At 51.8% G+C, this 24,785-nt stretch overlaps 2 protein-coding genes and 1 long non-coding RNA gene across 13 annotated transcripts; 2 read left to right on the forward strand and 1 right to left on the reverse strand.

Annotated features, from left to right (window-relative positions):
* Window positions 1-33: 33 nt before the first annotated feature.
* Tkfc (triokinase and FMN cyclase) lies at window positions 34-12,577 on the forward strand. Of its 4 annotated transcripts, none has more exons than XM_048788928.1 (18): window positions 34-158; window positions 1,483-1,598; window positions 4,179-4,368; window positions 5,224-5,334; window positions 5,432-5,613; window positions 6,962-7,040; window positions 7,313-7,402; window positions 8,023-8,057; window positions 8,136-8,220; window positions 8,308-8,397; window positions 9,088-9,204; window positions 9,560-9,679; window positions 9,869-10,006; window positions 11,011-11,117; window positions 11,220-11,323; window positions 11,467-11,500; window positions 11,614-11,703; window positions 12,036-12,577. In XM_048788928.1, the coding sequence occupies exons 2-18, from the start codon at window positions 1,596-1,598 to the stop codon at window positions 12,195-12,197; spliced, it is 1,737 nt and encodes a 578-aa protein (XP_048644885.1). In that variant the 5' UTR covers window positions 34-158; window positions 1,483-1,595; the 3' UTR covers window positions 12,198-12,577. The 4 variants fall into 4 exon arrangements, with proteins under 4 accessions (XP_048644885.1, XP_048644886.1, XP_015333522.1 ...); XM_048788929.1 differs by lacking the exon at window positions 34-158 and adding an exon at window positions 902-920; XM_015478036.2 differs by lacking the exon at window positions 34-158 and having other exon boundaries at window positions 1,355-1,598.
* Window positions 12,578-12,731: 154 nt separating this feature from the next.
* LOC107135892 (lysosomal membrane ascorbate-dependent ferrireductase CYB561A3) lies at window positions 12,732-24,765 on the reverse strand. Of its 8 annotated transcripts, XM_048788931.1 has the most exons (9): window positions 24,556-24,765; window positions 23,999-24,185; window positions 22,753-22,842; window positions 21,156-21,261; window positions 19,650-19,848; window positions 18,160-18,368; window positions 17,382-17,536; window positions 16,393-16,549; window positions 13,741-14,066 (listed from the first exon to the last, which is right to left on the reverse strand). In XM_048788931.1, exons 5-9 carry the CDS (start codon window positions 19,831-19,833, stop codon window positions 14,025-14,027), a joined length of 747 nt encoding a protein of 248 aa, XP_048644888.1. In that variant the 5' UTR covers window positions 19,834-19,848; window positions 21,156-21,261; window positions 22,753-22,842; window positions 23,999-24,185; window positions 24,556-24,765; the 3' UTR covers window positions 13,741-14,024. The 8 variants fall into 8 exon arrangements, with proteins under 8 accessions (XP_048644894.1, XP_048644890.1, XP_048644893.1 ...); XM_048788937.1 differs by lacking the exons at window positions 13,741-14,066; window positions 23,999-24,185 and adding an exon at window positions 12,732-13,525; XM_048788930.1 differs by lacking the exon at window positions 23,999-24,185.
* LOC125612129 lies at window positions 13,764-19,625 on the forward strand. The gene is made up of 2 exons (XR_007342451.1): window positions 13,764-13,795; window positions 19,148-19,625. It is a non-coding gene; the product is annotated as an uncharacterized LOC125612129 (long non-coding RNA).
* Window positions 24,766-24,785: the final 20 nt, after the last annotated feature.

Below are 24,785 nucleotides of genomic sequence, written 5' to 3' on the forward strand. Positions count from 1 at the left end.
TGGAGGACTCAGGCAGCCCGAGGCAGCCAACCAAGGGAAGCTCCACCCCCCGGGTCTCCTCCCCGTCCCTTACCGCCGGAGCTCGCAGTGCCCGGATGAGGGCGAAGCGTTGGGGGCCGTAGCGAAGCCCACCTGCTGCGGAGCTACCCAAGACAGGGGTGAGGGGGCTGGAAAGGTGCTCCATTGTACCCTGTGTCCTCAGAGCTCGCCCGCCGACCCCTGGCCGCAATCCTCAACCCTCGTCCTTTCGCAGACTTCGTCCTCTTTCTCCATTCATTGCTCCAAAAGCCCTCGGGGCTGAACCCCTTTTGGAGCCGGAAGGAATGCAAAGGCCCTGAGAAGGGAGGGAAGGCACAGGGATCCTGAGTAGAACCGTGCTTCCCCCGCCCCCTTAACTCTGTTTTCTTGAATCCAGCTGAAGTCCCCACCTGGCCTTAGGACACCTACCCCGCCTCACCTGGGACCCACCAGGACTCTCACCTGTGTATTTTATTCTTCACACTCTGAAGGGCCCACTAAGACACTTGCCCAGCATTATTAGAGCCCCCTCCCACCCCAGTTGTACGAATTCTGACCTCAGACACCAAACCGGAACTTCACCGGTGAGAACCTTAATGACCCAGGAGGGCATGGCTGTCAGTCTTGCAGCCTTCAGGCCAGGCCACATCAGACAGGCAGGCTCCCCAAAGAGCAGGAGGAGCTGTGGCTTGCAGCAAATGCAGAATGCCAGAGAGGAGCTAACATGTTTCCAAGATAAGGAAGCTGAGGCTTAGAGAGAAAATGGTTTTAAGACACCCTCCTCCCCCCCCAGTAAGTTGAGGCAGATGTAGGTGCAGAACCAGGTCTGGGTTGTTCTCAGTGCATGTGTGCACAGTGAACCTGGATGACCCCAAGACACAGCAGGACCAGGATGAGCTGAGGTATGTGATTTACACATGGGGTTTCCTACAGCAGGACTCACCTGACATGGAGCACTGAATTATCAGTAGAAGCAACACAGGCTTTACAAAAAGACTGTAGACGTGCGTTTGAGCCTGACTCAAACACCAGTACGCTTGGACAAGGAACTAGATAGAGCTATGTTTCCCAGAAACAAAATGGGGTCACACAGTTGGCTCCCTCCAGGTGTAGTGCCCAGGCAAACAAGAGTGAGTGTGTGAAGACCTTTGTAATTTTTTCACCATAAGCCATGCCCATGTAAGTGATGAAGTTACTCTGTGGGTAACTTTGCTCCTTGATTAGGAGGTGGGCGCACTGCTCCTGGACATAAAGGCAGCACCGTGCCCAATGCAGATCGATCTATCTCTTGGCAGCCAAGCATAAGTGTGAACCTTGGTCAGCCCCAGGCTGTTCTCCATCCGTTCTCCAACCGGAGCTCACGAACTAGAGTTTGGACTTGGATCAAAGTCTAAGGCAGCTCCCTAATTCCTGAGGCACTTGAGGAGTGGTTGTGCCATTCAACTCAGCAGCCTGTCCCCATAGGTGCTGCTTTCACCTCCGCTGTGCTCAGACCGTGGTGACACCCATAGGATTATCCATCCTACAGCAGCTCAGTGCAGAAGTGTGGACGCAGGTTGCTTCAGAGCCTCCCCACCATGGTGAGTCCTGGGGGTGGGAGGCCAGGGCAGGAGAGAACATGGTGATCTTGAAGCAGTAGGGCATCCCTGTCCTGAGCATCCTGGAATTCCTTATGCCCTGATAGAAGAAATACCGTTGCCTCCTGAATTTAGGAGGTTAAAAGAGAGGCTCATCCTCTTTCAGGGCCTGATCTCTGCTTCCCTCCCTTTGATCAGGCCACTGGTCCTAGCCAGGCTTGAGGCTTACCTCTAAGCCCCTCTGAAACCTCTCTGTCTGGGCCTGGGTTATACATTTAGAACATTAACAGTTATTTGCTCTGTAATAGTTGCTGTACTAGTCACAAAAGGAATCAGGAAGTATGACCTTGTGCCTGTTCCTGAACCACATGTGGTTCTGGTCTCACAGCTGGGGTTTATGATCTGGGAGGCTCTGGGCCTTTGCTCCAAGCCCACTCTAAAACTCATCTGAACCTAAGCAAACATTAAACAGATCTGAGTTTAGATTTTAGCCTGCCATCCACCAGCTGTATGGCCTTCTACAGAAATCTTGACCTCTCTGAGCCTCTTTGTCTTCATCTGCAGAACAGCAGATTAAAGCCTACTACTAACTGTCTGTGAGGTGTTGATCAGACCAGAGTTCTCTTGTTCTTGCATAATGCCTGATCTCCTTTCCCTTTTCATCCCCTTAGGTCTCTGGGAACCAGAGATGGCACTGGTCCTTAAGCCCTTCTCTGGCTCTGATAGAGGGGTGGTTGAGACAGATTCTTGGAGGGTAGTGGTGTTGGAAGCTGAGCTTGGAATTGACCCAGCTTCCAACTTTACTGTATGTCCCAGACCCTAGTAAGCTCTAAGAGCCACATATCCATGCCCTTTCTAGGGCAAGACCTGTCATCCTGCACCTCCCTTCAGTCACTTGAGAAAGCAGCCAAAAGGGAACCAGCTTTGGAGCCAGGAAGACCTGGACACTTGCTTGTTGTGTAACTTTTGGGCAAAGTCTTTTAACTGTGTCTCAATTTCCTCCTTGGGCTAATCCGTCCTCCACAGGGTTATTGGGAAAATTAACAGGGAAATGTTCAGAAGCACTTAGAAACAGGCCTGGCTCAGCTCCTGCCCGGGAGATGCAGCGAGATTCTTATTCTGCTTGCTCTCTACTGACCTCATCTTTAAGCAGCCATCGTGGACCTGGTCCTTATTGGACCCAGGAAAAGACTTGTGGGCAGGAAAACAACCTGTGCTGGCAGCCTCAGAAGGAGCTGAGGCCGGAAACGTGGCTCCTTAGGACCTAAATCAGCTGCAGGCTGTCCCTGGACCCACAAGGTGGCGCTGAGAGCCTCTCTGGGCCCACACTAGGCCACCTTTCCCAGTCTCTTGAGGACAAAGGCAGGAGCTTCATCCCAGGTCCACAGCCCTAGCTCAGCGGGCTCCTGCTTTCAGAGCCTGTTTGGGGCATAGCTGCTTTTTATTGAGCTTTTGCTGAAGTCTAGTAAGTCTCTGTTTTGAAGAGAAAGACTTGAGCTCTGGCCCAGCATAGTGGTGTACACCTGTAATCCCAGCAACTCAGAGGCTGCGGCAGGAGGATTGCAAGTTTGAGGCCAGCCTCATCAACTTAGCAAGGCCCTAAGCAACTTAGTGAGACCCTGCCTCAAAATAAGTAAAAGGAACTGGGGATGTGGCTCAGTGAAGACTTAGAACAAGAATGTATCTTCACTGAGTTCTCACATGTCTGCCAAGCCCAGGTTCCAACCACTGTAGCCCCACACTGCTCACCTCTCCCTGTACCCCGCCATCAGCTCCTGAGCTCCACCTGCCCACGGCCTGCCTCCTAACTCTGCCCATGACCAAGCAGCTACTGTGGGGGCCCTGCACACCTCTCTTGCAGGCCCCTGGTTACTTAGGATGATCTAAGTTGTCTCCTGGAGCCACCATACTATTTCACACCCCCAGGCTGTGGCTGGATGCCCTCCGCCTCCTCCCTCCCCCAGGACCCACTCCCTTTTGCCTGCCTGTCTCCTCCTTACCCTTCACAGAGACTTCCAGTTTGTCCTCAGGAGCCGAGGTCCTCTCCTATGCTCCCGTGGCATATGTGCCTTCCCCTGGTGCAGCCTGTGGAGATGGTCTCTGTTTTTACTGAGGTGGGAACAGCACTCTGCTTTCCTTACACACAGTGCCCAGCACTGGGCCTGGCCCACCAAGAGCCCAGGCCAACGGGCCTGCATTAGAGCATTGGGTAGGTGTGGTGCCTGCCTGGGCCCTTCCCCTCAGGAGCCTCAGCCCAAGGCATCTCCTTTGACTAAAGTAGGTGTCGGGCCCCAATTTCTTCAGTTTTTTATACTGAGGATTCATCTCCCCCATTTTCTTTATATTGAAGCCATGGTGCAAAAAGTGAATGAACTTGGCACTGAATAAAAGTCACAAATTAAAAAGGGAAGTCGGAGACTAACATCTACCAGGTCAAATGTGGCCCAACTCAAGATAGTCCTGTGGTCACCCTGGAGCTCCTGGGCAAACAGGAGCAGATCTCTGGTGTAGCCCAGTGCCTGGGAAGACTGCAGGTATCCCTGCTGACCACATCCTGAACCCCCTCCTCCTCCTCTCTCCCAGTCCTCTAAGAAACTGGTGAACTCGGTGGCAGGCTGTGCTGATGATGCCCTGGCTGGCCTAGTGGCATGCAACCCCAACTTGCAGCTCCTGCAGGGCCACCGTGTTGCCCTCCGTTCTGACCTGGACAGCCTCAAGGGCCGAGTGGCACTGCTGTCAGGTGGGGGCTCTGGCCACGAGCCTGCCCATGCTGGTGAGTATGCTGGGTTTGAGGACTCGATGCTGGTATGAGGTACAGGCCAGGTACGGAACAGGGGTTGGTTCCCACTTACCTCCCTCAGGCTCAGACCTGGGCCAGCCATAGCCTCTCTCTGCACCTTGATTTCTATATCTCGGGAGCACGAGCTTGGGCAGGTGAACCCCTGGGCTCTTGTAGCCCTGAGGTCAGTGCTTCTGTGAACTTCCCTGGCCTTCCAGGCCCAGCTGGCCCATCCTCCTGCAGAAAGCCTTCCTGACTGTCTAGCCAGAGCAGGACCTGTCTTCTGCACCCCACTTTGTGGTTTCCCACACAGGGACAAACCTGGGTTTTCTTCTGTTTGGAGCCAGGAACATGAGCCCTCCTTGAGAGCTCTTGGAAGCAGTTGCCCAGGCTTTGGGTACCTTTCCTGTCTCTCTAAAGCAAATCTGTTCATTCACTCAGCAAACATCAGTGGGCCCGCTGTGTGCCTGGCCTTGTTCTTGACACCAGGGGTACCCCAGTGAGCCAGACAGACATGGTCCCTGCTTCCATGGAGCTTAGATCCCACTTAGGGCAGACAGTGGCCTGTAAACACAGAGAGTGCAAAGGGACATAGAAAGACCATAGGACGGCGTGAGGACCAGTGAGCCTCTAGAGGGAGTGACTGCCTTGGGGTGAGAGGTCAGGAAAGGCCTCTCCAAGATGACCCCTGAGAAGGTGTCAGCCATGTGAAGATCTGGGGATCTTTCAGCACAAGCACACAGTAGGGCTCACCAACCATAGCTCTTAGGCATGTGGGCAGCCCCGGGGACAGTGACGGCAGGCACAGTCCCCACCCAGCATCTTCACTCCACACCTCCTGGTCTCCAGGTTTCATTGGGAAGGGGATGCTGACGGGAGTCATCGCAGGAGCCGTGTTCGCTTCCCCAGCCGTGGGCAGCATCCTGGCGGCCATCAGGGCTGTGGCCCAGGCGGGCACAGGTGAGGCTGGTGTGTGGGAAGGGGTGCGGAGGGGGAGAACACCCTGAGGGTGGGATGAGGGTCGGCACTGAGAGGGCTCTGCTGGCTGCTCCTGCAGCGGGGACCCTCCTCATCGTGAAGAACTACACTGGGGATCGGCTCAACTTTGGCCTGGCCCGGGAACGCGCCCGAGCAGAAGGCATCCCTGTGGAAATGGTGGTCATCGGGGATGACAGTGCCTTCACTGTCCTGAAGAAGGCAGGCCGGAGAGGCCTCTGTGGCACAGTGCTTATCCACAAGGTGAGCGCCCACCCAGGGCACTGAGACTGGCCACTGTCCCTTTGGGCAGCACGTGGTAACTAGACCTTTCCATTCACTCCTCGCTGACCCAGGAAGGCCCATCATCCCTCAGCACCTAAGTCCAGAGTGCAGGCACTGCCCATCCCCCTCGCTTCCCGCCCCTGCAGCCAGGAGGTGGCCCTGATCTGGCGCCTCCCCACAGCCTGTGTTAGCACCTTCTCCCCCCTGCCTTCCTGCGTTGCCTTGGTTCAGGGCTCATCTGACTTGCCCACCTCACCAGGCTCCCTCTGCTTCCTGCCTTGCCAGTCGGCTCTCCACACTACCGTCAGAGGTGTCTTTCAAAAATGTGTATCAAACCAGGTGCAGTGGTGCACACCTGTAATCCCAGCGACTGGGGAGACAAGGCAGGAGGACCACAAGTTTGAGGCCACTTAGGCAACTTAGCAAGACTCTGTCTAAAAATGTCATTAAACGGCTGAGGAAGTAACTCAGTACTAAAGCACTCTGGGTTTAATCCCCAATATCACCCCCACCAAAAAAAATGCTATCTGACCAGTGTTTGCTCACTGAAAACATCTTGGGTTACCAGAGTCAGCCCAAGCTCCTGGTCAGATGCCCACCACACTCCTGCCCTTCTTCCCTGACCCTCACCCCTGGCTTCACCTCCCAGCCTCCCTGCCTTCCTCCATGCTCTGGTAGCCCCAGGCTCTGCCTGCTGGGCCAGGCTCACCTCTGAGGCTTTGCTCGCACTGTATTTATGGCCTGGCGGCTCCTTTCCTGGCCAGCCTCCTGTGGCTTTGCCAACCCTGCTGTCTCTAGCCTCAGCTCTGAGGTCCCCCGCCTGGGAAGCTATCCCTGCTGGCTGCAGAGCCCCTGCTGGCTAGGAGCCGCTCAGTGCTCCTGTGACGCTGCCACCTTCTTCCCTACCCATCTCCAGGCAGAGTTTCCTGAAGGCAGCGACTGTGGCTCACTCCTCTTTTTTTTTTTTTTTCCCTCACACATAACAGATAGCAAAATTGGGTGGGTGAGTATGTGGATGGGTGGGTGTGTAGATAATATTCTGTGGGAGAAAACTCTAAGTTAGGAAACTGGTCACCAACTGGTGCCATTGGACAAGTCACCTCTGTCTCTCTGGGTAAAGTTCCTCCTGGCTCCCACAGACTGGAATTCTTCAAGATTCTGGGCAAATACATTGAGTGGGGGAGGACACTCTGCCCTGAATGTGATAGGCCAGGTGACTGTGGAAATCCTCGGATTCCTTCTCCCCAACAAGAATTCTGTCCCCCAGCCCATTGTCTACCCTCAAGTAGTATAGTGACTGCCCCCCTGGGGACCTGTGTGACTGCAGGTGGCAGGTGCCCTGGCTGAGGCAGGTGTGGGGCTGGAGGAGATTGCAAAGCGGGTGAGCGAGGTCACCAAAAGCATGGGTGAGTATGACCCCAGGGATGGGGTGGGCCAGGGACACTCCTGGGGACATAAGAAAGTTCCTGTTAGCTGCATGGAGGGTTTTCCATTTATTCCCTAGGAATGGACGGAAGGGCCTGGTGGCCTTGGGTACAAGAGCTAGGTTTTCTGTCATTACTGAGATATGACAGAGAAGAGGACGCCCCAGCAAGGGCTTCTGTGGCATTGTCGCTGCCCATCCTGATGCCCAGGGCTGAGAGCAGAACAGCCATCCCTCTGTGTCTCATTCTCCTAGGTACCTTGGGGGTGAGTCTGTCCTCCTGCAGTGTCCCTGGCTCTAAACCCACCTTCGAGCTTGCGGCCGATGAGTTGGAGCTGGGCCTAGGTAAGTCTGTGGCCACCCCACTCCCAACCCTGCCTGCTCCTCTGCCTTGGATTTTGCCCACTCAAGCCCTGAGCCATCCTCCTAGTCCTCTCTACTCTCCTAGAGCTGTCCCCTAGGTGGTCTCAGTATTCATAAGTGGGCACTTGAGGCCCAGCCTGGCCTGGCCTGCCTGATTTCTTCCTGCTCGCCATCCACCCCAGGATTCAGCCACGACTCTGTGCCTCACCCACTTGCCTTTCCTCACACCATTCCCAGTCCTGCCCTTGCTCAAATGCAGCCCTTCTGCCAGGGACACCAGGCTGCAGCTGTGACGCTTTCCCTCGTCATCCCAGGTGTCCAAAGTGATGGGTGTCAGCCTCCTGAGGTCTTGGCATGACTGATGACTGCCTCCAGTTAGAGCCACTTGGGTCCCTGGCTACCTCCACCACCATGTTGTAGCTCCCCCAGAGCAGAAACTGTGTGTCTTTCATTGTTCTGTCCATTTCCGTCCCCGTTATTCTGTCCATTTCTGCACTCCCAGTGCCTAGCCTTTTGCTGAGCACTTAGTAAGTTCTTGATAAAACCTGACAAGTGAATCCCCAGGCCCTGAGCAGGTTGGCAGTGACCACATCTCTCTGCAGGGATCCACGGGGAAGCTGGCGTGCGCCGGGTAAAGGTAGGTGGACTCCCTGGCCCAGGCCAGCACAAGGCTAAGGCCATCCAGACACAGCTCATTCCTGGCTCCCTCTGACAGATGGCAACTGCCGATGAGATTGTCACACTCATGCTCGACCACATGACGAATGCCTCCAATGTGTCCCATGTATCTGTGCAGCCAGGTGAGGAGCCTGTCATTCTCTGTCTGTCCTTCCTAGACCTCTGGGCAAGTGGTACCCAAAGGACTTACTTCACACATCCACCCACAGGCTCCTCTGTGGTTCTGATGGTCAACAACCTGGGTGGTCTCTCATTCCTGGAACTGGGCATCATGGCTGATGCTGTCATCCGTTCTCTGGGTAAGTCCACACTGGGAAGGGGACCCACCCCAGCCCACGCTGGACATAAGAAGAGCATCTGAGCCGGATGTGGCGGCACACACCTGTAATCCCAGCAGCTCAGGAGGCTGAGACAGGAGGATCTTGAGTTCACACCCAGCCTCAACAACTTAACAAGGCCCTTAGCAACTCTATTAAAATATAAAAAGGGCTGGGGATGTGGTTAAGCACCCTTGGGTTCAATCCCTGGTACCAAAGAAGAGAAAAGCAACTGAGGTAAGATATTGAGATGGCTCAAAACATGGACTGTGAAGTCACACAAGCTTGAGTGAAAGTGTCACTGCCACTTAATAACTGAGGGCCTTGCACCTGTTTCTTTTCCATAAATTGAGGAGTAGTACCTGCCTTGTAAGGTGGTTGTAAGTTTAAATGAAATTAAGCCTACGTAAGACAGCACAATACCTGGAAATCAGTAAATGAGACCTGCAAGTACCCAACTACTCCCAAAGAGGGGACACCTCGAGAGAATGTGGTTAATTTGGGTGTTATTGAAAGACACCCTAAGAAAATCAGGCCATCTCCCTACTGACTTCAGGGCTCTAGCTTCCAAGGTTCTGATTTTTTGTTATTCTCTTTCTTTCCCTGGTGCCCTGAGGAGGAAGTCTGGGATGAGGGCCTGTCCCTCATGGACTTCCTTGCTCTGTCTTGCAGAGGGCCGTGGGGTGAAGATCACCCGCGCCCTGGTGGGCACCTTCATGTCAGCACTGGAGATGCCTGGCATTTCCATCACCCTCCTGCTGGTGGATGAGCCCCTCCTGAAACTGATAGGTGAGAGGTGAACTCTGGGCTGATTCAAGCCAGGGCTTCTTGTCACCGGAAGGAGCCAGCGGGACTTGCAGAGGCCTGTTAGGCTGACTGTGGCAGAGCTCTGGACCTGTGAAGGCACCCCTGGCTTCTCCAGCCTCTCCTCTCACACTTGACTCTGGAAGAAGTGTACTAGGACTCTCCCCAGATCCGCCTGAGTTTTCCCCAAGGACCCTCTGTGCACCCCCCACAGTAGCCTCTCAGCACGTCCTTGTCTTCCAGGCTGCTGAGGGAGCCAGGCCCCAGGTTTGGGTGGGAGTCCAGACTCTGCTTGATCTCTCGCTGGCCAGTTATGCCTGAGTTGTCCTGCTGTCCCTAGATGCTGAAACCACTGCTGCAGCCTGGCCTAATGTGGCCAAGATGTCTGTGACTGAGCGGAAGCGGAGCCGGGCAGCCCCCATGGAGCCCAAGGAGACCCATGATTCCGCCACTGCAGGAGGTACCAGACCCTGCTGCTGGGGAAGGAGCAGGCATCATTGGTGGCACAGGGCTTTGACTTGGGCCCTGGAGGGTGCAGGAGTGTGCTGTGAGCTGTGCAGGAATCCTGGCACCCATCCCTCCCACATATGACAGGATTGGTCCTGAGAAGGGCCAGGTGGTCCTCTGCCCCACTGTCCTCGTTTTCCAGGTGTAGCCTCTAAGCAGATGGTACTTGTGCTGGAGCGGGTGTGCACCACCCTCCTGGGCCTGGAGGAACACCTGAATGCCCTGGATCGGGCTGCTGGTGATGGGGACTGTGGCACCACCCACAGCCGTGCTGCTCGAGGTTGGTGCCAGGGCCCTCTGGGTCACAATGGGATGGTATGGCACACTGGTTCTTAGATTTGGGCATTTTATGAAACAGAGTAGCTTCCAAAATATTTGGAGAGTTGTTGTGTTGCCACTTTTTCCTTTGCCAAATAAGGTCACTTGTGGAACCCCAGCACCCCTCTCACCTATTTTCCTCAAGAAAAGGTACTTTGGCCTGGGGGTGTAGCTCAGTGGTAGAGCACTTGCCTAGTGGGAAGGAAGGAAGGAAGGGAGAGAGGGAGGGAGGGAGGGAGGGAGGAACTACCAATGTGGGGTTGTCTCACAAGAAAATGGAATCCTTACACTGAACAAAAACAGATTCAAGCCAGACTCTTCTCAGTTTGCCTACACCAGTGAAATCTTTTAATGGTCCAGCACCACTCATTCAAGAAAAATGTATTCAGTGCTTCCTGTGGGCCATGCTCATGTGTCTGTGATTAAAAGAGTGAATGAAGGGGCTGGGATTGTGGCTCAGCGATAAGAGCGCTTGCCTAGCATGCACGGGGCCCTGGGTTCGATCCTCAGCACCAGATAAAAATAAATAAATGAAATAAAGGTATTGTGTCCAACTACAACTAAAAAATAAATATTAAAAAAAAGAGTGAATGAAGCACACAGAAGTCACCACTCTTGCATGCTCTTGCATATGGTGGTGCATACCTGCAGTCCCAGAGACTCAGGAAGCTGAGGCCAAAGGATCGAAAGTTTGAGGCCAGCTTCAGCAACTTAGCAAGGCCCTAAGCCACTTAGCAAGACCCTGTCTCAAAATAAAAAATAAAAAAGGGCAGGGATATCAGTAGTAAAGCACTCCTGGTTCAATCCCTAGTACCGAAAACAAAAGAAAAGAAAAAGAAGGTGATTACTGGATGACTCTCAGTAAATAAGACCAATCAATAAAACATGTAGGCTGTCAGCACGACAGGCCAGGGAGAGAGCAAATCGGGGCACACTGAATCCCTCATCAGCACTTTCTTTCTGCAGCCATCCAGGGGTGGCTGAAGGAGGGCCCACCTCCTGCCAGTCCTGCACAGGTGCTCTCCAAATTGTCCGTCCTGTTGCTGGAAAAGATGGGAGGCTCCTCTGGGGCGGTGAGTGTCGGCGACCTCAGGAGCAGAGGGCTGACGGGCAGGATGCCAGTTTGGCCAGGCCCTAGGCCAGCTCCACAGGCTTAGCCTTTGCATCCTCCCCAGCTCTATGGCCTGTTTCTGACTGCGGCTGCCCAGCCTCTCAAGGCCAACACTGACCTCCCAGCCTGGTCTCTTGCCATGGACGCCGGCCTGGAGGCCATGCAGAAGTGAGCCAGAGCCCTGTCCCTTAGAGCCCAGGGTGTTCTGGGGGAGGTAGTTGATGGATTTCACCTGCTCCTATCCCCAGACCTTGTCCCCACTCCAAAGTGACTGCCTACAGCAGACCTTGTTCATTCTCTTTTCCTGCCAGGTATGGGAAGGCGGCGCCAGGGGACAGGACTATGGTGTGTACTGGGTAGTGCCCCCTACTCTCCTTCCCGCCTTTGAGCCTACAAGCCCTGTAGGCCATCCTCAGTGGGAAGGCCCCTCTCAGCCCCTCTCTCCTCACCTTCTCCAGCTGGACTCTCTGTGGGCAGCAGGACAGGAGCTCCAAGCCTGGAAGAAGCCAGGGGCTGATCTCTTACAAGTCCTGACCAAAGCTGTCAAGGTGAGTTAGGCCAGGCTGTCCACCCAGGGAGACAGGCATAGGTCTCCATGCGACCTCAAGCAAGTTAGTCACCTTCCTGTGCCTCTGTTTCCTCCTTTGTAAAATGGGGATGAGTCTCTGTCTCAGAAGGTGATTGTGAGACTAATGAGATCTTGAGCCCACACCCCACCTGGGACATAGCAGGGCCGCAGTAAATGGTGTGCCTTTCCCTCTCTATTAGAAGGAAGTGAAAGGTGACCTCTCCACTCAGTGATAGGGCAGAGCGCGCTGGGTCAGGCTGCAGGGCAGAGGCCTGGTAGCCTGTCCTCAAGCCCACTCCCATGCCCCCTCAGAGTGCTGAAGCTGCAGCCGAGGCCACCAAGAACATGGAAGCTGGAGCCGGAAGAGCCAGTTATATCAGCTCTGCGCGGCTGGATCAGCCAGACCCAGGAGCAGTGGCAGCTGCCGCCATCCTCCGTGCCATCCTGGAGGTCTTGCAGAACCAGGGTGTGTGACGGCCTCCCTCCGCCTCCGCTCCTGTCTCATTGCTGTGCTGCAGTGCTCGACGTCACTTCTTTTTGCCTTCAGTGGTCACCTTCCCCCTTTCTGACCGCAGGGCCTGTCCTCTACCAGGTCTCTAAAAACTGCTCCACCGCAGACAGCTCCTGAGCTGGAGTGGGCCCCAGCCCTCCAGCATTGCTCTTTCCCGCCTCAGGGAGGGTGGAGCCCCGGGCTCTCCCCACTCAGCCAAGCTTCAGTGATAAAGCATCCCCTGAGCCACAGTATGGCCTTTGGTTTTAAGATTCCGAACCTCTCCCTGTAAAAGGCCTCTGCACCTGAAACCAAGTCAGTGTGGAAAAGAAAGCTAATAAACCATGGTGAAGCCATAAAGCCACCGCCTTCTCCCAGGGTTGTCTGCCCCAGTTGCTGTGATCATGACCCCCTCTTCCCAGACCCTGCGACGCTACCTGTGCCCAAGACACGCTCTGCTCTGCCGGGCTGGTTCTGTTCCCATCCTCCTGCTCACACACACACACAGCACACTGACGTGCATAAGACTGGTATAAAGGCTTCTTTTTTTTTTTTTTAACCAGATTAACAGTTTAGTGAGTCTTTAGGGATTGGATGGGCATTTGGGACATCAGAAGAAAAAGCTAAAGCTCAGCTATAGATCAGAAGTTGTAGCCATGCCAGCCCCTGGTTCTTTTTAGAACAATCATTGATGGTCCCTGGACCCCAGTTGGCAGGAGGGACTGCTGAGTGGCGCTGATAAGGGCTACCACACACACACACACACACACACACAGCCACATCTGTATGTTCTCAGCACAGAGTGGCTGAAAGCACTTGGCCATGGACTCCAATATCCATGGTTTGAAATCTGATTCTGCTTTCAACCAGCTGCATGAACTCAGGTCTATGCCTCTCTGATCTGTAAAGTCAGAAGAGAGCGCCCATCTTACAGCGATTGGAAAGGATTCAAGCGAACCAACAAGGTGATTCAAGTGCAGACTGAGCACTCGCGCTCTGAGAGTTAGTGTTATCACTAGTGTCAGCCACCTGCCCTCCCATCCATTCCACTACCATGTGGCATCTACAGCTGATCACATTAGGAAAAGGGCCCCTTTACCCCCAGCACCTATTTCACCCAAACTTGACTCCTGGTTCTTGAGCTTCTCTGCCCAGCCATGTCACAGGTACCTGATCATAGATTGGTGTCAGCATGTACAGGTATGTGCCCAGCAGGCAGGAAGAAGGCTGGCAGCAGACTGTGGATCCCAATTCTGCCATTTCCTGACTGGTGACCTCAGGCCAATCATTTGTCCTTTTTGAGTCTTGTTTTCTAGATTATAAAACAGGAAACATTTCCTTCCTCATAAGATGAGCCAGTGCCCAAAAGCCACTATTTAGGACATCCACACATACATGAATCACATGCAATTCCAGGAAGACACACAATTATGTGGATTTTTAGTGCCTTGTGGCTGGCCTGTCCCTAGGTCTATCTGTGAGGGTCAGACATGTCCTGAGGTTTTGTTCTAATCTTTATTTTATTTATTTATTTATTTATATGTGGTGCTAAGAATTGAACCCAGTGCCTCACACGTGCCAGGTAAGTGCTCTACCAGTGAGCCCCAGCCCCAGCCCCTGGGGTTGTTACAAGTTGCCCCAGTGCTCATTAACAGCAGTGTCATTTCAGCAGAGAAAGCTTTTGATATGTTTTGTCTTCTCCAAATTCACATGTGGAAACCTCACCCCCAGGGTGATGGGGTCACCAGGTGGGGACTTAGGAAGGTAATCGGGTCGTGAGGGTAGGGCCCTCATCGGTGGGCGTAGTGTCTTCATTTACCAGAGGCCCTGAGAGCTCCTTCCACTCCTTCTACCTGTGGTTCCAGGGAGAAGAGTTCTGTGATGAAGGGGCCTCACTAGACACCACCGCTCTCATGCCTCCACCCTGGCCTTGCAGCCTAACACATGTTGTTTTTTGTTTGGGTACTGGGGATTGAACTCAGGGGAGCTGAACCACTGAGGCAAATCCTCAGCCCTTTTTTATATTTAGAAACAGAGTTTTGCTGAGTTGCTTGGGGCCTCGCTAAGATGCTAAGGCTAGCTCTGAACTCGCAACCCTCCTGCCTCAGCCTCCCAAGCCACTGGGATTACAGGCATGTGCCACCACACCCAGCCTAATAACGTTTTCTGAAGCCATTCAATCCATGGTATTTGTTAAAGCAACCTGAACAGACGATGATGACCTTTGATTCTTAAAAACATTTAATGGAAATCAAGCTTCAATAAACAAGTAAAATGCCCACTCATATGGAGACAGGGAACTGCTCATGACCCAGGAGCCTGGCAGTCATCCCAGCAGCACTGAAGTTTTCATCCAACCAGGAAGTCCAGACACAAGCCTTCTGCCAACATCTGACAATGGAGACTGGGGTAAACAACCTGGTGGCTACCTGCCAGGGAGCACAGGGCTGCAAACCCCAAGCCTCATCCTTATCTACTAAGCACAGAAGTCTGGAGCCTGGGACCTGCAGGGCTTATTTGGAGAAGGCAAGAAGAGCCACATGCCAGCACCTCTCCACCCACTTTCTCCTCAGAAAAGCAAAGCTTGGGCTGCAGCATGCCACAGGAGGCTAGGTCTACCTGGGCAAGCGCCACTGTGGAGCAGGAGCACCTGGTATTTAGCAAGAAACTCCTCCGAAGGTGGCGATGGCTCTGCTGGGCACAGTGCTGTGCCATGCTGGCCTGCTTCATGGTGGGCTGGAGGGAAGGATCAGCTGGGCTGGGGCCCTGCCAGGAGAACAGGCTGGGCCTGCCAGCAAGGGAGGAAAAGGGGGCCAGGAAACCTCTGCTACTCATCACTCTTAGGATTCTGGGGGACAGGTAGTCTGTTCTTGGGACAGCAGGTTACCAGGACTCGTGGGGCTGCCTGGTGGTGACAGGCATGTAAGTCACAGGAAAAGGGCGGGATCCAGGCCCCAGCTGGAGCAGCAGCTAGAAGAGGGGGAGCCATAGGGTCAAAATACCACACAGACTATCTCAGAGCACCAACACCCCCCTCCCTCAGGCTTCTCCACAGATGCTGCTCCATCCTCTCCTTCTTCGGTCACCCTCCACCAGATGCACACCCGGCCAGGGCTGGATGGGTGACAGCAGATAAAGCCGGCTCTCTGGTGGGTGGCCTGACTGAAATGCATGCCTTCAACAGGAAAGCCGACCTTCCTCAAGGCCCCCGTTATGGGCTGCAGTTGAGTCCCAGTTTTTCCAAACTGTTGGGATTTTCTGCCATATCCCTAACAGTTTAAAGGGGAAACCAGCTGGACTTCTGCAGACACAGCAAGAGTGGCTGGGGTAAGGAGAGCTTGTGCAAACGCAGGCCCTGAAGTCAACGCCGAGAAGCCAAAGCCACCAAGAAAAGCAAATGGGCAGTAAGTGGCTGGAGACAGCAGGCCTGACACCAAGGCAAAGAGAAGTTTGAACCCAGGTCCCAAAGAAAGTCTGTTGCTGAGACCAGCCTGGAGCTCAGGTGGAGCAGAGCTTCTGAAGCGAGGACAGATCAACTGCTGACTGTTCCTGGGACACCCTGGCTCACTCCCCATCATGCAACAAGGGCTGGAAAGAAGGCAGAGCACAGGAGTTAAGACTGCCCCTGACCTGCAGGAGTCACAGCAGGCCTGAGCTGCTCATAGAGACCCCCAACTTGCAGGGTGACCCTGCCCAAGCCACCAGATCTCTTAGGAAAGCCCCGAAGTCCTCGAGTCTGGTCCACACCCTAACACCCTCCAACCATCAGAAGCCCAAGAACAGACAAGACTTGCTACAAGCACCCAACTTGTCACCAAGCACCAGTCCCACTAACCTAGCCCCAAAACTGTCACAGAAGTTACTACATACCCTCATCATACTCAGGAACTTCCTTAGGGAAGGTAAAGCCATGCATACCTCATCTCTCAGTGCTACAGGAATTGGGGTGGAGGGAGGAATTCTGAGAGGTGCTGAGCCTGGACAGCCACACTACTGGGATATGCTGCTCTGAAACCACTGTCCCTGTCAACCACCCTAATTCCACCTTCAAGCCACATGGCTTCTCACCAGACTAGTGGACCCGTCTTCACAGCAAGGCCCACGTCCTTCCTGGTTGGTCCTTCTCTACATCTGGCCCTATTTGCACCTCACCCTGGAATGGAGGACAAGCAGCCATACCTGTCTGTCAGTCAGGATCCCTGGTTCTGGGCGTTTCCAGGATGAAGCCAGAAGGACGTAGAGAACCAGTAGCCCAAAGGCCACCACCAGCAGCCCAGTGCAATTGGCAAAGACAGCCTCGCTGGGCAGGCTGGCATATGGCTTGGTGGCATTTTTCCTAAAGATGACAAGACAATGTGGGTCCTTGAGAGACTTTTCCACCTGGTTTTGCCCAGGGGGAGACTTGATGCTACTAAAAGAGGAAACAAAAGCTTCTCGGGACCACTTGTGACCTGGAATTTTAACATACTTTTTAAGTCCCTGCTATAATAACAAAACTCTATATAATACTTTTGACTTACCAGGAAATTGAAGCTCAAAGGGATGAAATTAACTCACCCAGAGTTACATAACCAGTAAATAAGACAGCCAGGATCTAAACCCAGGGCTGACCTCAACTTTATTTATTTATTTACTTACTTATTTATTTTTTGCAGTCCTGGGAATTGAACCTAGGGCCCTGTGCTTATAGGCAGGTGCTCTACCACTGAGCTACCTCTCAGCCTCTTATTTGCTTTTCACTATGCCCCCCACCTCAAAAGAGTGGGCAGCAGTGGTTACGCATGCAAGCTCTGGAGTCAGACTGCTAACCCTGAATCCCAGTTCTGCCACTTATTGGCTGTGCATTCTTAGTAAGTTACTTAGTTTCTTTGTGCCTCAGTGCTCTCATTGGTGGCATGACATCATCACCAATGTCATAGGGCAGTTGAGAGGATTAGATGTAAAGCAATTAGAACAGTTTCTGACACAGAATAGGTACTAAATCAACCTGATCATAAATATTTGTTGACCAATTTACCAGTCTCAATTTAAACACCAATTCTCTCATCTTCCAGATCGGGAATAGGCCCAGCCCCGTGGGGGGGTTCTATGATTGATTATACAGTGCATTTTCTGAAAACCCTCTTGCCTCCCCTCTGTCTTAAGAGGTGGGACCCCAGAGCACTCACAAACTGAAGAAAAGCTTCTCATTAATGCCGGAAATGACAGATGCAACAGACAGACAAAGGATGGCAGCTCCAAAGAAGACGTGGATCGGTTTCAGGAGGCTGCGCAGCCACAGGGATGCCCAGGGCAGGAGGAAGATGGCAAAGCCCAGAGACCACTGCGGACACAAGAAGGAAGTCCCTGGCTACACCATGTGTGACGAGATGCACCAGCTCACCCACTCCACGAGCACTTCCTGCCCATCACTGTTGCTTGGCCCTTCTTTCCCACCAGCATTGCCCCACCACCATCCTTTGCCGCTCATGTGGGCTGTCTGTTTCTATTACACAAGCAGCAAAAACGGTACAGGAAACCCTCAGCTCCAGTCCTGCTCTCCCAGCAAACCCAGTCATCCTCGACTGTCTGCTGCTTGCCAGTCCTTGCTCATAAACTCCTCTCTAGTGCAGGACTGATTGGAATACAGAAACCACTTCTACAGTTGCTTCTGGTTCAAAGAGACACAGGAGTGGGCAAAGCAGAAAGGAGGTGGCTGATCAGAGTCAGCATGGTACATGCTATGACAAAATTGGCCCAGAGGGCTCTGGGATAGCACACAGGCTGCATGATGGCTATAAGGAACAGGGCAAGCGCAGGAGGCACCAACTCGCCCAGCCATGTAGTCTGCCAAGTCTTCAGGGGGTGCCCAGCAGGACCCTCTCCAGGCAGTGAGCAGAGGGACTATCTGGAGTTGCTGCTAATAACTCCCAAAGAACCCAAAGGAAGCGGATGGTGATGACCCACCTGGCAGGCGAAGAGGATGACGGTGGTGATACCCAGCCAGCTGTGCAGGGAGTAGAGGTGGGCGATATTTGAGTGGTTGTGAAATTGAAAGACAGCAACCAGCCCCACAACAGTGAGGATAAAGGCGATCAGGTGCAGGGCCGCATGGAGGAGTTTCCAGGGCAGCTTGGGTCCCACCCATGACTGAGGCAGGCGGTACACCAATGATGCTGCAGGAGAGAGAGCAGTCCTGGGGCTCAGCCTCAGTCCCCTGTGCTCAGCCACACTTCAGGGGAATCACCCTGATGTGATCCCACCCAGCCTCCCAACGAGGGGAGGAGGAAATGCTAGGATACTGGCATCGACTCTTCAGCATCTATCAACTTCCCATCATTTGTGGGGCAGCCATGAAGGGAGGAGAGAAGAGCCAGTTAAAGAGTAAGGGGCCACAAGTACAGTGGCACACAGCAGTCAGCCCAGAGATTCAGGAGCATCACAAGTTTGAGGCCAGCCAGGACAACTTAGCAAGACTCTGTCTTGAAAATACAAAGGGCTGGGGGTGAACTCAGTGGAAGAGCACCTACTTGGCATGCATGAGGCCCTGAGTTCCATCCCCAGCACTGGGAAAAAAATCCAGGCTCTGCCTCTTGGCTGTTGGGCCTCTCCTTTCTATTTCTTTACTTATCAAAAGGAGACAACAGACCCCACCCCACAAACTAGTAAAAACAAAACAGATGATACATGAAGTGCACATGGGCGGGGGATGAGTCTCACTTCCCATTTTATAAGGCAAAGATTTCAATGAGGCAAAGACGCATCCTGGAAGAGTAAGCAAGTGCCTCAGCTGGGGGCCTGCCTATGCCGGGGGAGCATCAGCCTTAGAGCAGGAGTCAGCCACCATAGCTCACAGGCCAACTCCCACCTGCTGCCTATTTTTATAAAGTTTTACTGGATTCACAGCCATGCTGCTTGTTTGCTTATGTATTTTCTTTCTTTCTTTCTTTTGCAGTACTAGGGATTGAATGCAAGACCTCACACAAGTTCTGCAAGTGCTCCAACACTCAGTTATATCCCCACTCCTTTTTTAAAATTTCAAGACTGGCTCTGACAAAGTTGCTAGGCTGGCCTTGAACTTATGATCCTCCTCCTCAGCTTCTAGTGTAGCTGGAAGCTTCTGACTTGTTTCTATTTTTTCTGTGGCTACTCATACAATACAATGGCAGAGCTAAGTAGTTGTGATATAGATGAATGGCTGGCAAAGCCTGAAATATTTACTTTCTGGCCCTTCACAGAAGTTTGCTGACACTTGTCCCAGTGTATCTGTAAAGCTGCTCTTCTGAGATGCCCTACTCTTACCATTTCCTCCCCTAAATGGACCCAGTGGCACTCCAACCCACTCTACCCCAGCAGCCCCAAACCCAACACTGACAAAGGCCAGCCTTGGGAGAGGGGAACTGCTGACCTGTCCAGCCTGGGCTCCATCATACCTCCCATACCAACCTCTTACTCACCAGCTCCATAGAGTACCACCATGCCAGACACCATGAGCACTGGGTGCCAGTTGAACATGTGTACGCTGCCATCCCAGGCAAAGCCACCACGCCAGTACTGCATCCAATAGACAGTGAAGAGGATGCACATTGAGCCCAGGGATCCCAGAACAAGGCAGGACAGGTAAAACTGTCCTGAAGCCATTCTGATTAAGAACTCCTAGAAGCAGAAATCACATGTCACTGCTGGCTGAGGTGTATCTCACACACCAACTAGCAGAAATAACACTGACCTCTCTCTTGGCCCATGGTATGGAAACTTTTTGCTTCAGTTCCCCTATCATTAGCCTGGGTACCACCCCCATAAGGGCTCAAAGGCAAAGTGGACTCCATGTCTAGTTACAGTGAATGAGTGAGGCCCCACCCCAGCACTGGCAGTGTACAGAGCAGCAAGCTTGAGCTGGATGACAAGGCCTGGTCCAGAACCCTAGGATTAGTCTCCCCTCACCTGGACCAATCCAGGCAAGAAGAAACAGGAATCAAAATCCAGGCCAGGCTGCAAATGCCCAAGCCCTGACTTCTAACAGCACGACCTGAAAGGGGTATACACACTACAGGCTGGAAGCAGAAGCGTTTTCAGATTTCAGAGATTTTGAATTTTGAAGTATTTGCATATTTGAACATTTTGAGCATCCTGTTTGTGATAAAAAAAATTAGATTTCAAGACAGATATGCTTGAATCAGAAGGCTGATGTAAGAAGATCTCAAGTTTGACACTAGCCTAGGCAAATTAATAAGACCATGTCTCAAAAATAAAATAAAAAGGCTAGGATGTAGCTCAGTGGTGGAGTACCCCTGAGATCAATTCTCAGTACCGCAAAAAGAAAACGAAAGGGAAGTTCTTCCTCCCCAGATGGCGAACTCCTTGGGGCTAATGCCCACAGGGGAGGTAAGATCAAGCCTTCACCTGAATCCTCACACTTCATTCCTTGAATTGAGTGATACCCCTCAGCTGTTTTTAGGCCTGAGACTTCTGCTTTCTCATCTACTGGGGAAAGTCCAGAGGAAAAAAGAGGAACCAAGAACTCATGGTCTAGAAAGCAAGAGGTTTATTTTGAGATTTCCGTGTGTACTTGATAAACTCAGAAACCAACTTTGGATTCAGGACTGGTTAATATTAACACCTCTGAGAAGTTGGCTCCTGAAAGTCGAGCAGAAGACATGGTGAACAGCTCAGTGGTAGAGCCCTTGCCTAGCGTGTGTGAGGCCCTGGGTTCCACCCCCAGTGCTAAAACAAACAAACAAACAAACAAAAAAGCAGGCAAAGACACAGGACCAGCCCTGCCCTGCTTCTAGCAAACGTGGCCAGCATGGGCCCAGACTTCCAGGCTGTCGTCCTGTCCCATGGACTCGCACCAAGAAGACAAGACTGTAGTTCCCTCAGTTGAGGTCCGTCCCTCTAAACCATCTAACAGAGAGAAGAAACAGCCAATAGCTCCCAAGGAGGGACAACCCCTGGTTCATCACCTTTAGACCCAGCAGTAGGCTGACGACAGAGGGATGGACGGCCTCTGATTCTTACAAACTGCACACCTTAAGCAAAACACTTAACATTTGCAGGACTTGTTTTCATCTGAAAGAAAAGCACAGCAATAAGAAAACTATTTATTGAGCTTTACTGAGAGCACCAGATCTACACACATCCCTTTTACTCCTCCTGACAACCCCATGAGGAGAGTCACCCCTCTCACACACATGAGGAAACAAGGCTCAGAAAGAAGTAGTAATGAGCACAGGACCCAGTGAGTGGGCAGAGAGTTTCAAAGCCCTATTTGTCTGTCTCCAAGGCCAACAGCTCCATAATCTCCCCTTGACCATAGGTTGTCAGACCAAGTGAAGAAACATAGTGAAGACATCATGAGGGCTGGGGTTGTGGCTCAGTGGTAGAGTGCTCGCCTTGCATGTGTGAAACCCTGGGTTCAATCCTCAGCACATTTAAAAATAAATAAATTAAGGTATCGTGTTCATCTACAATTAAAAAAATATTTAAAAAAATATATCATGAGAGCCAAGCATTATAACTCTTCTTAGTTATTGCTGTCATAGGAGTTTTATCCTAACAAAAATATGGATGGTAGCTGGGTGCAGTGGCACATGCCTGGGGAGGTTGAGGCAGAAGGATCATTTGAGCAAAGAAGTTCCAGGACAGCCTGGGTCACACAGTGAGACCTCATCTCAAAAAACAAAAACCTAGGGCTGGATTGTAGAGCACTTGCCTCACATGTGTGAGGCCCTGGGTTCAATCCTCAGCATCACACAAAAATAAATAAAACAAAATAAATATATTGTGTCCATCTACAACTAAAATATATGTATATTTGTATATTAAAAAAAAAAAAAAAACTAGAGCTGGGTGCAGTGGTGCATGCCTATAAACCCAGTGGCTTAGGAGGCTGAGGCAGGAAGATCAACAAGTTCAAAGCCAGCCCCAGCAACTTAGTGAGGCCGTAAGCAACTTACTGAGACCCATCTCTAAATAAAATATATAAGGGAAAAAAAAGGAAGGGGGAACTGGGGATGTGGGTCAGTGGTTAGCATTCCTGAGTTCAGTTCCTGGTACCAAAAAATACCAAAACAAGATCTAAAGCTCATGGTCCTGGCATTTGTCCAGGCCTCTCCATAGCCCTGATTACATGCCGCGTCGGGCATCCATCTAAGCAGGAATAGACACCAGACTCTTACAAAATGATCCAAGTTAGCAGTGATCTTTGAGAGACTAAGGTCTAAGAGGCAGGGAAGAAAAACAAGCTTCCTTGAGGAAGGCTGGCAGGAGAAAAATCATGCCACCCAGTTTCATGACTCAACTACTAAGCTCAAAGATTTGCTACCCAGTCTCAGAGCTGCCTCCCCAATTCCTGAAAAGGCAGAGGAAGCTTTAGGTCACCACATGTTTAGCTAACACACCTTCCACTCCATTGGTGAAATGTTAAGTCAGCATGAAGGAGCTCTCGGTCAGCAGGCTCCATCTATCTGACAGTATGTCTTTCTACATTTTTTTCCTTTGTAAAGAAATATAATCCAAAAGGGACTGTATCCCTATCCCTAGAAGTCCTAGATTACTTACTGCTCTCTGACACAGGTGATGACACTTTCCTGATAGAAGGCAGGAAACTTAAAACTGCTTTGCTCATAATACACAGGAGAGCCCTCCTTCCTGAAAGTGCAAAAGCAGAAGAAATGAAGAATGCAGTGAAAATTACATGCAAATGCTGAGAACATGCATTCATTTGTTCTAATACAGCAGGCTGGGCTAGGACTCCAGAATGTGCCTATCATTCCTGTTCTGCCCTCACTGCACAGAGCCCCTTCCTAAGGTAGGAGTTAGTAAACTCTTATGCAAGAACAAGGTAATATATATTTTAGGCTTTTCAGGACATATGTTCTTTGTCACAACCATGTCATGAACTTTGCTGATGTAGTGCAGAGCAGCCACAGACAATAACTTAGCAAATAAGCATTACTGGGTTCCAATAACACTTTATTTATGGGACTAAAATCTGAGTTTCATGATTTTCATGTATCACAAAGTCTACCCTTTAAATTTTTTTCAGTCATTTAAACATGTAAAAACCATTCAGGAAGGCCATATTTGGCCTGTGGGTTATAGTTTATTGACTCTGATCAAAGGAGTCTATTCATTAACCCAATACTTTCCTTAATTCCTTGGCAGAAAGCATTCCCCTAGACTGAGCTAAACCAAGATCAGGCCTAGAAGTTAGAAATGAGTATCTACTCCAGGCACAGTGACACATGTGCCTTAATGCCAGAGACTGGAGAGCTTGAGGGAGGAGGACTGCAGTTGGGGGCTGGCCTGGGCAATTTAGCAAAACCCTAAGCAACATAGTGAAATCCTGTCTCAAAATAAAAAGATCTGTAATGTAGCTCAGTGGTAAAGCTCCCTTGAGTTGAATCCTCAGTACCAAAGAAGAAAGAAGTATTGCCCATTCACCATTCAGGACAAAGCTCTATTTCAAACTCCTGTAAATGTTACTTTTATAATTTACAACCACAGATGAAGGGACAGAGAGTCAGTTTGTTGCTTTTCCTTCATAGATGGATAGGGGGGCTTTTAAGAATCCTAAAACTCAAGCCTAGTATGGTGACATATGCCTGTAATCCCAACACTCCAGAAGCTGAGGCAGGAGGATCCCAAGTTTGAGGTCAGTCTCCACAATTTAGTAAGGCCCTGTCTCAAAATTAAACTATAAAAGTGCTGGGGATGTAGCTCAGAGGTAGCTCGCCCCTTGTTCCATCACCAGTACTGGGGGAAAAAAAATTCTGAAACCCAAACCTTGGGTTCAAGCCCTAACCTTTTATCTTAACAGATCAAAAACACTGTTAACACTGGTGCCCAAAGAAGGAAAGTGACTTGGCCAAGGCGACCGGCTGAGCTGGTACAGGCACTCTGGTTTACTCCTCCTCAGCTCCTAGGACTCCTTACTTCCAAAGGTAGCTTCGTAAGTCGGGATTCAGGAGTGTGTAGCCCACTATTCCAGCCTGGATGTAGGTAAACAAAGTCCTCCTTAGCACCACGGATCACAGACAGTCCTTCAGACTGCCTCAGGTCTAACCATTCTAGGCACCCAGGGGCCCTATTCTGACTCCTCTGCTAGGCGCTCGGTCCCAGCAAATCTTGGGTGAAAAACAGGTGTGCGGGCTCCGCCAGCTTTTTGAGGCTTCCGAAAGCGTTCCTGCCTTTTATTACCACCAGCTGTGGAAGGAAGGGTACGGAGAAGAGAGTCCATTTCCTAAAAGGGAAAACTGAGGCCAAGCGAGGGGTCGCGACAGCGCGAGAGGAGGTAGTGGTAGCAGCGGAGTCGGCAGTGGAACCCAGGTCCCTTAACTCCCACCCCGGGCTCTTTCTCACCCCTAACCACAGTGGGACGCCACGGGGCCGGGGACTCCGAAACCCGCCTCTCTCAGCCCGACACCAGAACCGCCACTCCCCAGTGTCCTGGAAGGTAGAGGTCCGACTCTCCGGCAAGTCCGGTTCAGCTGGCAGTGAAGCGCCCGGCGCCGCCTCCCGCTCTTATAGGCTCGCAGCACTTCCGGTGGCGCGCGAGGCCGCCTGGGAAATGCAGTCCCAGGCGCGGGATC

Source organism: Marmota marmota, unplaced genomic scaffold (genome assembly GCF_001458135.2).
Source record: "Marmota marmota marmota unplaced genomic scaffold, marMar, whole genome shotgun sequence".
Classification (NCBI taxonomy): domain Eukaryota; kingdom Metazoa; phylum Chordata; class Mammalia; order Rodentia; family Sciuridae; genus Marmota; species Marmota marmota.

Coding starts and splice junctions, on each gene's coding strand:
- Tkfc (XM_048788928.1), top strand. Junction 7,041..7,312: donor CGAGGTCACCAAAAGCATGG/GTGAGTATGACC, acceptor TCATTCTCCTAG/GTACCTTGGGGGTGAGTCTG. Junction 11,118..11,219: donor TGGGAGGCTCCTCTGGGGCG/GTGAGTGTCGGC, acceptor CATCCTCCCCAG/CTCTATGGCCTGTTTCTGAC.
- LOC107135892 (XM_048788933.1), bottom strand. CDS start 19,833: ATGGCTTCAGGACAGTTTTACCTGTCCTGCCTTGTTCTGGGATCCCTG. Junction 18,369..19,649: donor GGTGGTACTCTATGGAGCTG/GTGAGTAAGAGG, acceptor TCTCTCCTGCAG/CATCATTGGTGTACCGCCTG. Junction 14,067..16,392: donor GGATCCTGACTGACAGACAG/GTATGGCTGCTT, acceptor CTGGAACCACAG/GTAGAAGGAGTGGAAGGAGC.